The sequence below is a fragment of the Lactuca virosa genome, chromosome 9, assembly GCF_052849685.1.
Source record: "Lactuca virosa cultivar CGN04683 chromosome 9, Lactuca_virosa_CGN04683_v6, whole genome shotgun sequence".
Taxonomy (NCBI): Eukaryota; Viridiplantae; Streptophyta; class Magnoliopsida; order Asterales; family Asteraceae; genus Lactuca; species Lactuca virosa.
The window spans coordinates 190,809,880-190,823,055 of record NC_136434.1 but is presented as its reverse complement, the minus strand read 5'-3'; the positions used below and the strand labels follow the sequence as shown (position 1 = coordinate 190,823,055).

General features: G+C 36.3%; 1 protein-coding gene across 1 annotated transcript; it reads right to left on the bottom strand.

Moving 5' to 3' along the window:
- Positions 1-6,951: 6,951 nt before the first annotated feature.
- On the bottom strand, positions 6,952-11,695 carry LOC145140127 (uncharacterized). The gene is made up of 7 exons (XM_079073721.1): positions 11,561-11,695; positions 11,324-11,469; positions 9,915-9,953; positions 8,781-9,817; positions 8,639-8,691; positions 8,251-8,491; positions 6,952-8,171 (listed from the first exon to the last, which is right to left on the bottom strand). Exons 1-7 carry the CDS (start codon positions 11,693-11,695, stop codon positions 6,952-6,954), a joined length of 2,871 nt encoding a protein of 956 aa, XP_078929847.1.
- Between the last annotated feature and the right edge of the window lie 1,481 nt (positions 11,696-13,176).

The window sequence follows — 13,176 nt, the reverse complement described above, 5'->3', positions numbered from 1 at the left end:
TACCGAGGCCCTATGTTGGGCGTACTTCGGATAAGGTGCCAGGTGGCGAACTTCGGGTGAGGCGACGTGGCCTCTTCTGGACCGAGGAAAGCAGTTGTACGCGGGGCGTAACTTCTTCCGACGCGGAGCGTACCTCGCTGTCGACATGTACGATGGGCGTACCTCGCATCCCTAGGCTCCCTTCGGATAAGCTTTGGTATGCGTGCCTCGAACTTCAAAAATTCATAACTTTCGCATACGAGCTCCGTTTTCGACGTTCTTTATATCCACGCGTAGGTGAGACTAAGATCTACAACTTTCATTTAGACTCCATCGGCTAATTTTGAATTTGTTTTTATTATATTATTTTTAACAGGCCGGGACAGGAAATGTCCGTTAAAAATTTATAACTCCTTCATCCGACGTCCGTTTTCGTCTGTCTTCTTACCGTTGCACTACTATTAACGAGATCTTCGATTCTCATTTAGATTGTTTCGGCTAAAAATCACTTCGATTCCATATGTTATCTTTTCATCCTAGGTAACAATCGTAACTTCCATTTTTCTTCGAATGAGTATCTAACTCTTGGACTTCTTGACCGCAGGCGATGCTCAATCTTGCACCTGCTCTTCGTACTATGTTGGACTTTCAATCGTAACCTACGAGTTACAAAATAAATCCTTATTTAGGACTCCTTCTTCTTCTTAGGATAAGTACTTCCCCTTATCTATTGTAACAGATCGATGGGTCATGTTCTAATGACCTCTCATCGTATGATACAACGCTTTGACTCAAGTCTCTTAGAGTCAGATTCCAAAATGGAATATACATTCCTTCATATTCTAATGTGATATAGTCACATTTTAACATGTAGCATCTCTAGCTACTAACGAGCGCGATGCTATTGGTCGCATTGATTTCAATCTTCTGACTTAAGTCAGATGCTACCTCGAACTTGGTTCTCCGAACCACGTAACAAATTTATTGTAGTCGGACTCAATTTGATATGACCACTAGGGTCGAAATAATCATCTGTCTTAGTCATTACCGAAACAATGGTAACGACATACACGAACAAAACAGAATCAATTACTAGCTTCTTGGTAACCTTGTGACTTTCCCTGATCCAAGTGCGAGTCATGTGCTTCCGGTAGTATAGGCCTCTACTACCATTCACACCTACTCATACTCGTCCCAAGTATTGTCTCGCATTTCTCTAAGTCATTATCACAAAAACAATTTTAACACATACAAATGTGTCCAAACAATCATTAATATTTCCCTAGACTCTACTAGGACTTTTTCCATGCATATCTTCAACAACAATTCTGTTTTAACTCGGTTGGTGATGGAAACACCAGACGATAGGACAACTTTAGGAATTACACCAATCGTTCTATCATCCCGCCAATCAAATGTGTACATTCGTACGTACCATACTCCTCTGAACGTACTGTTATGTTATCAGACATATTCTAAAGGCAATATACCACTCTTACGATATCTTCCGATAGGTGTCATTCACTATCATAAGCCTTTTCATTTCCTCCATTTACTCAATTCTCTACGAGTCTTCATCATGATGTTCTGCACACCAAATCAGTCGTTTGGTGTGTCGAGACGAAAAATATAGATAGAGAAGATTTAGACGCGTATTCCTCCTTATTACTCCGAAAAGTTACATGCCAGTTCTAATATCGTAATTAAACGTTTAGAAACCTGAGCACATAAAATTTCCAGATCTGGCCGGCAACAGACCATAGATCCGATCAAATGATAACATAAAGCATCACAAATCATTTAGCACATAAAAGCATGTTAGGCATTTTCCCTAAATAAACTAGTGCTTGTGTCTATTCAGGTGTACTACCTAAAATATATTAGACACATTCCTCACGATCATTGCTTAGCATTCTAAGTTTAAGTCTAGAAATAAATCCTTATTCCTAGTTCGCTTAAACTAATGCTCTGATACCAACTGTGACATCCCCATTTTCACGGCCAGAAAAGACCGATTTGTTTATGCTTTGTTTAAAAATCAGAGTAATAATTTTAATAAAAGAGTTGCGGAATTTATTCCCAGAAAAACATGATAAATACATTATCAAAAGCATTTCTGAAGAAATGTATTTTTATTCATTTTAAAACCTTGGGATGTCATCGTCAATACAGAAACATACGCATAAACAGAACTTACATTCATTTACACTAGTGATCTACATCTCTTTTAAATCTCCCAGTGTAAAGTAGCTTCGTATCGACACCTGTGATACAAATACGCTTGAGTGGGTCAGGTTGGGAAACCTGGTGAGTACATAGGGATTTTCAATCCCACAATGTTATAACATATATATAATTTAGAATTCACACAATATAAAATTTTCTCTGTATATATATATATATATAACCAACTCTTACCCCACCCCGTCAATCCTCAAAACGAGACTATCCATTCCCTTGGACCTTAAATTTTAACTCTTACTCCCGGATCTAATCCATATTCTTGAGTCCATGATTGTGCCCATTCCATACTCCCGGATAAGGGACAATTGGTCTATGTCTAAATCCATACTCCCGGACTAATGACAGATTCCATGTCCTGACCATACTCCCGGACTAAGGACAAATGACTATGTCTTAATCCATACTCCCGGATTAATGACAACTGACTAAGTCTTGATCCATACTCCCGGATTAATGACAATTAACTAAGTCCAATCCATACTCTCGAACTAGGGACGAATAACTATGTCTAATCCATGCTTCCGGATCAATGACATATTTTAAAGTTCTATTCTCCGGATATATCTCACTCGTACTCATAAAGAGATACTACCCCATAACCATTATAACCAATCTTAGGTTTACTCTTTAACCTAAGTTATCATAAACAATCAGGTATGTTCTTTAACACTTAATTCAGACATCATCAAATAACTCACACAAAACATATATTTAATACATTCAAACAATACTTGTATTAAAATCATGTTCATGAAAGGGACTATGCACTCACCTGATAAGATGATGATCGGACAGCACCTCGTCTATTAAAAAAATATTCTCTGCTGAAACCGGGATGTTTTCTTCAAAACCGGGCTTCACACGGGCAGAGTTTCGGCTTGAAAACTATTTTTCTCGGGATCTTCGGGGCTTCGGGACTTGCTTCGGGTCTCGAGAATGATACCGGGGCTTCGGGGGTATTTCTTGCACGCAAAACGAGGAAATATGGGAGAGAGAGAAGGATTTTGGCAAAAAAGATCGGCAGCCTCGGCCTCCTATTTATAGCAGTGAGACCTCGGACTACGCTGGGCGTACCGAGGCCCTACGCTGGGCGTACTTCGGATAAGGTGCCAGGTGGCGAACTTCGGGTGAGGCGACGTGGCCTCTTCTGGACCGAGGAAAGCAGTTGTATGCGGGGCGTAATTTCTTTCGATGCGGAGCGTACCTCGCTGTCGACATGTACGCTGGGCGTACCTCCTTGTAACTCCTTCATCCAACGTCCGTTTCCATCTGTCTTCTTACCGTTGCACTACTATTAACGAGATCTTCGATTCTCATTTAGATTGTTTCGGCTAAAAATCACTCGATCTCATATTCGAGTTTTTGGGCTGTACACTGCTAAGTTGAAACTTAGAAAAATCACAACTTCTTCATACGCAGTCAGATTTGGACGTTCTTTTCATGAACACTCTCGGTTTAACGTATTCTACGACTTTCGTTTAGATCGCTAAATCCAAATATCGCTCTATCGTAAATTCACTATTTACGTCGCGCTGTGTCGTGCCGGTTCTGTCGCGAAACTTCGACAGGCCATAACTTCTTCGTTATAACTCGGATTTCGGCATTCTGTATATGTACGGAATCCTCGTAACATATACTACAACTTAGTTAAGATTACTCTTTCTAAATAATATTCCATCAAAAAGTCATTTTTGACGCTTAACGTCTCTAAATTGACTAGCTCGGATCTACGGGCGTTACAAATATTGCATATTGGTCCCTAAGTAAAAGAAAGAGTGCAAAAGGGCCCACAATGGCATTTTGGTAATTTCTGAATTTGGGGAGTACGCTGAGCGTACGTGTGTACGCTAAGCGTACTAGGGCGTGTCTTAGTATGTTGTGCGTACACCTCGTACGCAGGGCGTACGTGAGGATCATGAAAACCCTAATTTTTAGGGTTTGACTCATATTAAAACCTCATTATAGCCTCACATCTCATTCTTATTCAGCCTCCTTCTGCGAAATCGACCCCTCAAACAAACCCCAAGAGAAAGAGAGCAGTTTGGAGCATTTGGAGTGATTAGAAGTGTGCTTGAAGTAGAGGAGAGCAGTGTGGAGAGCTTGAAGTTTTGGAAGCACTTTGGATCTGAAGTTTTCTCCTTGTTTGTAACCTCCTGGAGGTATAAAGCTTGCAAATATATCACTCCATCTTGTAGATCTAGACTTTTGTTCTTTTAAGACACTTTTTGGTCCCAAAATGGTGATTCTTGAGCATGACATGTTCTTGACCCAATAATTCGTCCTTTCAAACCTTAGAGAGGGTCTAAAAATGTGGTGTGGATGGTTAGTTTTGCTCCATGCTTTCTTTAGAAGGTCTTAATGCATTAGGATGTTGTACTTTGGGGTATTGGACACTCAATGGGCATGCAAAGTCATAAAGTTGGAAACTTTATGACTCTCTATGGTATTTTAGCCTAAGATATGGAAGTTGGATGTGGGAGCTTAATGCATTAAGCTCTTAATTTATTTTTAGGAAGACTAGGCGTACGCCTTGCGTAACCTGAGTACGCAGCGCATACGTGGTCAACCTCCCCGATGATGGTCAATGCTCGAGTACACCCCGCGTACGCACCCTGATTCGACTCGGCTGGGTTGACTTAGTTGACTTATTGATTTTGACCAGACTAACTTTGACCTTGACCAAGTTTGACCAAAGGGTATTTTGGGTATTTCGAATGGTGTTTGAGAATTGGTCATTTGGATGAATATGTGACGGTTAGAGTTGAGATTCAGAGTCGCGACGTCATCAACTATTGTTCAGACTGTGAGGTGAGTTTTCCTCACTGTACTTATAGTTCGAAGGCACTAAGGCCGACCCATTAGATTGATATCCTGCTATACATTGATATGCTGAGTATAGGATAGATTTGTATGATTATATGCTAGTTGCTGGTATGCGTAGAGAGGTACACCTATAGGACTACATGTGAACTCTGATTGCATGATTATCTGTCTGTTGATTATGTTTGTTATCTGTTATATGTCGACATATTGTGTTGGGTTGAGACTTTACTACTTTGTGCATGAGTCAACAGACTGGGGTATTCTAGTCCGATGACTGAGTGGACCCGAGGGTACTCCAGTCTGATGACTGAATGGGCCTGTTGTATATTGTTATTCCACTCCGATGACTGAGTGGACCTATTGTATATCGACATTCCAGTCCGATGACTGATTGGGCCAGAAGGGGGTAATCCAGCCCGATGGTTGTGGGCTCGTGGGTATTCCAGTTCGATGACTAATTGGACCCAACATGCTTGTTTGTTTATTATATGTGTTTGTGTGGTGGTACTTTAAGGGAACTCACTAAGCTTTGGCTTACAGTTTTAGTTTATTGTTTCAGGTACTTCTGATGATCGCGGGAAGGCGAAGACGTGATCGTACACATCCTCTGTTTATGGTTTTATGATTTGGGATAGTATGATATGGATAAACAATTCGGAAACAATGATTTTGTAAACGTTTATAACTATGGGTTGTTTTTAAAAGTTTAAATTTATTGTGCTTTTTGAGTCATTGCACAGGAAGGAGCATGTAAGTATGTGAAATGTGTTTTTGGATTTCTAAAGTCGAAAGAGTACATAGTTGAACATGAGGTACGACCATATGAGATATAAACTCTACAAGATATTATGTATGCATGTATCATAATGCATAACATGGTGGTAATTGAAGATAAAGGTAAAAAATTTGCGGAGTATATGCCTATGGAACCCAAACACGTCCAACTTCAACCAGGTACATCGTAATATTTATATAGAGTCGTTGACAATTAAGAACTACAAAAACACAGACAACTTCGAGAAGAGTTGGCGGACTATATCTATGATGGTAACGACGATGAAGAATAGTATATTTAGGAAAAATAAAATGTATTTTTTTCATCTTATAATGTCTTTTTTTAAATTTAGATTGTTATGTTTAATTTAAATATGATGTTTAATTTAAATATTATGTTTAAAAATATTTGGTTTTAGAATTATTAAAATAAACTCGAAAAAATTTAAAAAATAAATGATGACATGAAAAATACTCTTCTGTACCTAATAGTCTAATGGTGATGATACATTATAACACCATGTTTATATGTAATAGTCTAAACTCTGAAGCACATAATATGTTCACTCCTCTAATTTTTGTTTGGTTTAGCAAGAAAGTCAACAAAAATAATAATAATAAGGTCATCATCATGCCGTATATTTCATATATCATTTAAAGACATGATTTAATGAAGGGTCATACTTTCGACACACCACTCTACACAACACCAACCTATATATTAGGTTTGCTTTTTAGGTGAATGAGGATAATTATCATCATATAATTATTATTGACTTTACTTTTTAAATCATCATCACAATATAATTATTATTTGACCAACTTTTATTATTAGTTCATTATTACATAATCTATAAATCATTATTATTTAATAACTACATTTTTTACTAACTTAATTAATATTAATAATTTTATATTTATTTTTTATTAAGATAAAAAAAATATAGTTTTTATAATATAATAACATATATAATATTATAAAAAAATAAATTATAATTAAATTTTCGTCAACCTAATATCATTGATATTATAAATAATATTATAAGAAATAAAATCCGAACAAATCTTCATCATTTTTTTTTTAATTTTAAATATTACATAACAAAAATCTGAGACAAAAATAAACAACAATTAATCATCTATAGTCATAAAAGATCTTTCCGTAGGTCTGAGTCGCTTATAAAATTCTAGACGCGACTTATACATAGTTTGCCATTCGGCTGCGGACGGGTCTTTGTGGCGGATCCATAATGCTGAAATAGGAGGCATCGGATACTCTCCTTCTAACTGTACCATCACATAGTGATTGATGTATACAAGTGCAAATGTAAGGACACGATGATTTTGAAACTCACTAGGACCTCTCCATAGAGGGAAAAAGGTTACAGGGCCCACTGTGGTCAAAAATTGGACAATCACACCAAACCTGTTGGCTATCAGGATACCTGTCTCAGGCATAAGCATATAGTGTTCTGGTGGTGCTGTCCTATCTGTCATGAAGAAAGACAATGAATCAAGTACTCCATTGCATCCAATGAAAACTCTAGAATAGTCTTCATATGACGTCAATAACTCATCATACAATTGCTGGCGAATGAAAAGCCACTCATTTTCATCATACCCGAGACAAACAGCTACCGATCGAAAACCACAATTTCCATCACCCCTTACATTTTGTATACGTGTGATGTATGGATGAAATATTGATGGAATTTCCTTCAACAATGAATTATGTTCCTTCGTTGCTTTCTCTTTCAAGTCAAACCGGTACGACCATTGGCATGTTGGTTCCTCATTCAAGTCAAACTGGTACGAACATTTGTCTATTGGTTCCTCGTTCATGCCCATGAAGAATGAACTATGCCTAGCTGGTTCATTGTTCAAGTCAAAGAATGATGAATTATGCCTAGTCGGTTCATCGTTCAAGTCAAAGAATGATGAATTATGCCTAGTCAGTTCATCGTTCAAGTCGAAGAATGATGAACTATGCCTAGTCGGTTCATCGTTCAAGTCGAAGAATGATGAACTATGCCTAGGTGGTTCCTGATTCAAGTCTGAACAACTGTATCGGTGAGGAGCTTGACTTTGATGGTGACCACGCTTCACTTTTGGGCGTCCACGGTTATTTTTCTTAACCGAAGGTTCATTGATCATAATTTTTGAAGGATCGATTATCTCTTCCATCTTTCTTATATAACTGTATTTGACATGATCTGGTTGATTGTTGAATTTTTCCTTCCATCTTTGCATATGATCATCAACATTAAGATTTCCATAATCCACAAATACACAAGGCTTAAAATCAAGCGTTCTCCAAAAAATATCAATTGAATCCAACGGAATAGGTGAACCTATAGTAAAAAAGTCAAAATGTTATAAAGTGATTATACATATAAAACTTGTTAATTTAATACAATACATTTGACATACCTGCATCGACATACATCGCAAGTTCGTGAGCGCATGGTAAACCAAAACATGTTCGTAGTTGACAGCCACAATTCTCAGGAGTTGGTGCAAATCCTTTTAACCGATGAAGCTCTTCTAAGATTTTATCCAAAGCATGCTCTGAAACATGATGTCGTAGTGAATTGAATATCTCATCCTTAAATTTTGGTTTATGAATGATTATGCTCCTTGTGAAACTCTCTTTGATAGCTGTGTCTTGCGACTGTACAAATGTTTCAATAACATATATGAATTTATCCAAATCATGTTTTCGAGATGCTAGGTGTTTTTTTAGCTTAGCATGCTGACTCTCAACTCTATTTGTTGTTGAATTTCCAAAATTGGTACTTTTATCGGTCCACAATGATACAAATTTGTCGGGATACTTCTCCAACCAAGTATTGTAAAGATACCCAAAAACAACTAAAATATGAAGAAAAATCAAATTAGTATGATTGAATGAATAATAATTATTAAAGAAATTAAGAGTTTAGGATATATATTAATGATACCTGGATCTCTGGACAATAACGATTGAAGGTCTGCATATGCTTGCATATATGCACTCGGTGTCGGAGATTCGACTAATTTCTTCCACATTGGATGAAGAGAACCCCAAGTCTTATCTGATTTGATACGTTTCCTACAATGCTTTGTTATATCGTTGAATATATGCCACCTACAAAGTAAATGATTACTTTGTGGAAAAACATCTTCGCACGCCTTCATCAACGCCAAATCTCTATCGGTGACGATGACACGAGGACAAAAAGAATCATTAATCGTCAATTTCAAACAAGTCAATACCCACCTGTAGTTGCTTGTTTTTTCGCTATTCATGAATGCGAAGGCTATGGAAAACGTCAGTCTCGTAGAAGTGACACCAACAATCTCCAGAAAAGGAAGATTATACTTGTTTGTTTTGTATGTAGCATCCATCAACACCACATACGGAAATGCTTGCCACATCTGTAACGATATTGGGTGCATAAAAAACAACTCCTCTAACTCGTTAGTGCTCTCGTTTAAACGATACTCATAATTATACCCTTTAGTATGCAAAATGTGCATGACATTTTGTATCGGGCTTCTACCTTCTCGTTGAGATATTGTAAACTTATGGCGACAATTGTATATAGTTTTCAGTGAAGACACGTTATTTTCATTTTGCTGCTTTATTGTTGACAAAATATCTAGTGGTTTAACATTCAGCTCTGTCAAATCATGGACCAAACGAGTCTCTTTATCCGACAATCGCATTGCAAATGAATGACCCTCCATATACATTGATGGTTCGTGATTGTGATCATCATGTACGACCTGTAACTTCCAACCATCTTGTGTCTTCAAATACTTTGCTATCAATTCGAATGGACAATTAATTTTTTTTGTTTTCGCATTTTTACTTCTGGATATACCACTACGATCACAACAAAGAAATACTTTAGATTTGAATCCAAAAGTCGCTGCCTTCGATCGTTTAGTGACTGTAACATAACCTTGAGAACGTGCAATATTTTGTACCCAATTCTTCAAATCTTCAAGAGATCTAAAAACCTAAAAATTAAGAGAAAAATTTAATGTTAAAAAATCGATAAATATATCAAATAAATATACACATATAAATATAAGATTAGAAATTATACTTCATCGGTAGAAAAATCCGAAATAGTAGCCATTTTTTCCTGCAAAATTGAAATAAAACAAAAAAAAACTTAATAAAAAACCGATTAAAAAAAATTAATTAAAAACTAATTAAAAAAATAATTAAAAAATGATATCATAAATACATGCCATATAAACTAATTATGCTACCATATTTGAGAAAATGATTGTCATATAAACTAATTTGCATGTAAGGTGGTCCATGGTGGTTTTTTTAACCATAAAATTCATATTAACAAATTGATTTGTATGGTATGTAAATAAAAAATAATTCAACTTTTTATTTTCAAACTAGAATTTAGTTTTAAAAATTTAGTGAATATGGAATCATCAAATTCAAAATTGGACGTCCATTAATTTTCGATTTCAAAATTTAAATTTATGGTTAATTTATTCATTATTATAATATTAATACTATATTTAATGTTTCGTTGAAATTCCTTTTATAGATTCTTTTTGAAAGTAAATAAAATAATGCAGAAAGTATAAAAAGGTTTAAATTTAAGGTGTCTAAAATGAAACATATTCAAATTTTGGGGGGTTGTTTATATAAAATGATAAGATATAAATGCTTACTTTGATCGAGCCCTAGCAAAAATGTTTCAGCCGCCAAAACTGAGAGCCAGAGATGTCCGATGCGATTTGCAGCGATGAAGCTATTTCCAGCGACGACAAAATTTCTGGCGACGACGGTCGGTTTCACGGTGCAACATTCATAGCCACTAGCCACTGGTTTGATGCTTCGACGGCGGACTTTCTCACGGTGCTATTTTTCTCGTTCTTTCTTTCCGGCGATCTATTGTTTTTTCTCCGACGTAAATGATGATTCTCTCGCTTTTCTCAATCTGGTCTAGATGGTTCACGATGGTAAATGGTGGTTCCGGTGGTCTTTTCTCACGATCTCTCTTTCTCTCGTTTTGTCTCCGGCGTTATTTGGTTACCGCCGGTTAGTTGTTGTCGGCGGCAGTTCTTTGGTTGAAGCTGATTCCGATGGTGAACAGTTTTTTTTTTTTTTTTGAATATTGTTAATATACTGTTTAAATGATTCATTTTCTGTTTATATAAAATGTCGTGGTTTATTGGAAGTTTAAATGGATTAATGATGTTCAGTGTTCAATATAACTATATTTTGTAGTTTGTTCATAGGCTATTTCTTTAATCCATTTAAACTATATATTGTGTATAACTATATATTGTGTATAAAGAAATAGTGTTCAATATAACTATATATTGTGTATAAAGAAATAGCCTATGAACAAACTACAAAATATAGTTATATTGAACACTGAACATCATTAATCCATTTAAACTTCCAATAAACCACGACATTTTATATAAACAGAAAATGAATCATTTAAACAGTATATTAACAATATTAAAAAAAAAAAACTGTTCACCATCGGAATCAGCTTCAACCAAAGAACTGCCGCCGGCAACAACTAACCGACGGTAACCAAATAACGCCGGAGACAAAACGAGAGAAAGAGAGATCGTGAGAAAAGACCACCGGAACCACCATTTACCATCGTGAACCATCTAGACCAGATTGAGAAAAGCGAGAGAATCATCATTTACGTCGGAGAAAAAACAATAGATCGCCGGAAAGAAAGAACGAGAAAAATAGCACCGTGAGAAAGTCCGCCGTCGAAGCATCAAACCAATGGCTAGTGGCTATGAATGTTGCACCGTGAAACCGACCGTCGTCGCCAGAAATTTTGTCGTCGCTGGAAATAGCTTCATCGCTGCAAATCGCATCGGACATCTCTGGCTCTCAGTTTTGGCGGCTGAAACATTTTTGCTAGGGCTCGATCAAAGTAAGCATTTATATCTTATCATTTTATATAAACAACCCCCCAAAATTTGAATATGTTTCATTTTAGACACCTTAAATTTAAACCTTTTTATACTTTCTGCATTATTTTATTTACTTTCTGTTAGAAATATATAACAATCTGATTACCACGAATAAAAGGCTCGGTTACCAGTTACTGGGTGACAGATATATATATTTAATGAGATTAGATGCGGAAAGATAAGAAGTGCGGAATAAATAAATACTGGAAAGCTATAAATGACTGAAAGCTATAAATGAAATAAATGACAGTATTTAAATGACATAAAGCGTTAATAAAATATATAAATATATATATAGTAGGTGGTGTTAAAACGGGACTTGTGGAACGACTGTTTTGTCAAGTTGTTAGTCAAATAAATGACTAACAGGCTTAGGGTTGGACTGGATCTTAATAGACTGTGTCTCTATTTGTTCAAAGTTCAATCCGGTAAGTAACAATAAGTTCTTTTTATGTAACAATGAATTGTTTACAAAACGATACAAAATACACGGGTAATGTTTTTTGTATGTGGGTATGGGTTTTTTTAAGGTGATTTGATGAGGTTGAAGTGGGTATTTGGAGGGTGGTAGAAGGTGGAATAAGGTTGTAGTTTTGGTGGTATAAGGTAACAAAGAGGGTGATGTTGAAAGAGCTTTGGGTGGTTATGAATATAGATTTTCGTAGTAAATCTCTCTGGATAGCCAATTCTCTCTCGCGTCTCTCTGGGGTTTGCGTTGGTCAAAAAAATCGAGGAAAATTCCTGGATGTAGGTAAGGTCCTGAATAATTTGCGGTGCAAATCTCTCCCGTATTATCTTGTTGAGTTGTGCTCGGTGAATTTTTTCTTAACTTGCAAATTCTGATGTCGAAAAACAGCAAGGTGATGATGGTTGTGGTGATTTGAAAGGGTTTTTGGAGGAGGTTTAAGGAGGGTACTTGGAGGGTGTTTGGAGAGTATTTTGAGGTTGTTTGGAGGTTGATATAAGGTGGTGATGGTGGTGAAAGTTTATGAAGATGATGATGTTTGATGGGTTGAAGATGAACACCTTGAGTTTGAATGAAGAAGATGAAGATGGTTGATAATGTTCTTCATTTTTGGTTGTTGTTGATCTTGATGTTCTTGGTTATTGTTGTTTGGTGATTGAGAGAGTTTTATGTTCCAGGGAATTTACAAAGAAAAATGAACACTCACACTATAACATATGAATCTCTCTTACTCTCTTCTATCTCTCTCTCTCTCTCTCTCTCTCATTATCACCTACACTATCACATGTGCATATATACTTGAAATGTCTTCAAGCACTTAGTCTTTTTTATTGAAAAGAATGGCTAGTGTATGCAAGTTGTAGAAGAAAAAACGTGGGGTGGGGTGGCTTATCATTTCCCTCCCTTTTCCTTTTGACCTTTCC

What these genes read in the sequence shown, in the direction of transcription:
- LOC145140127 (XM_079073721.1), bottom strand. Translation starts at nt 11,695, where the DNA reads ATGTCCGATGCGATTTGCAGCGATGAAGCTATTTCCAGCGACGACAAA. An exon ending in GCTGATTCCGATGGTGAACA is followed by an intron (nt 9,954 to 11,323) that starts GTTTTTTTTTTT and finishes TCAATTTTGCAG; the next exon opens with GAAAAAATGGCTACTATTTC. An exon ending in AGAAGTATCCCGACAAATTT is followed by an intron (nt 8,492 to 8,638) that starts GTATCATTGTGG and finishes ACATTTGTACAG; the next exon opens with TCGCAAGACACAGCTATCAA.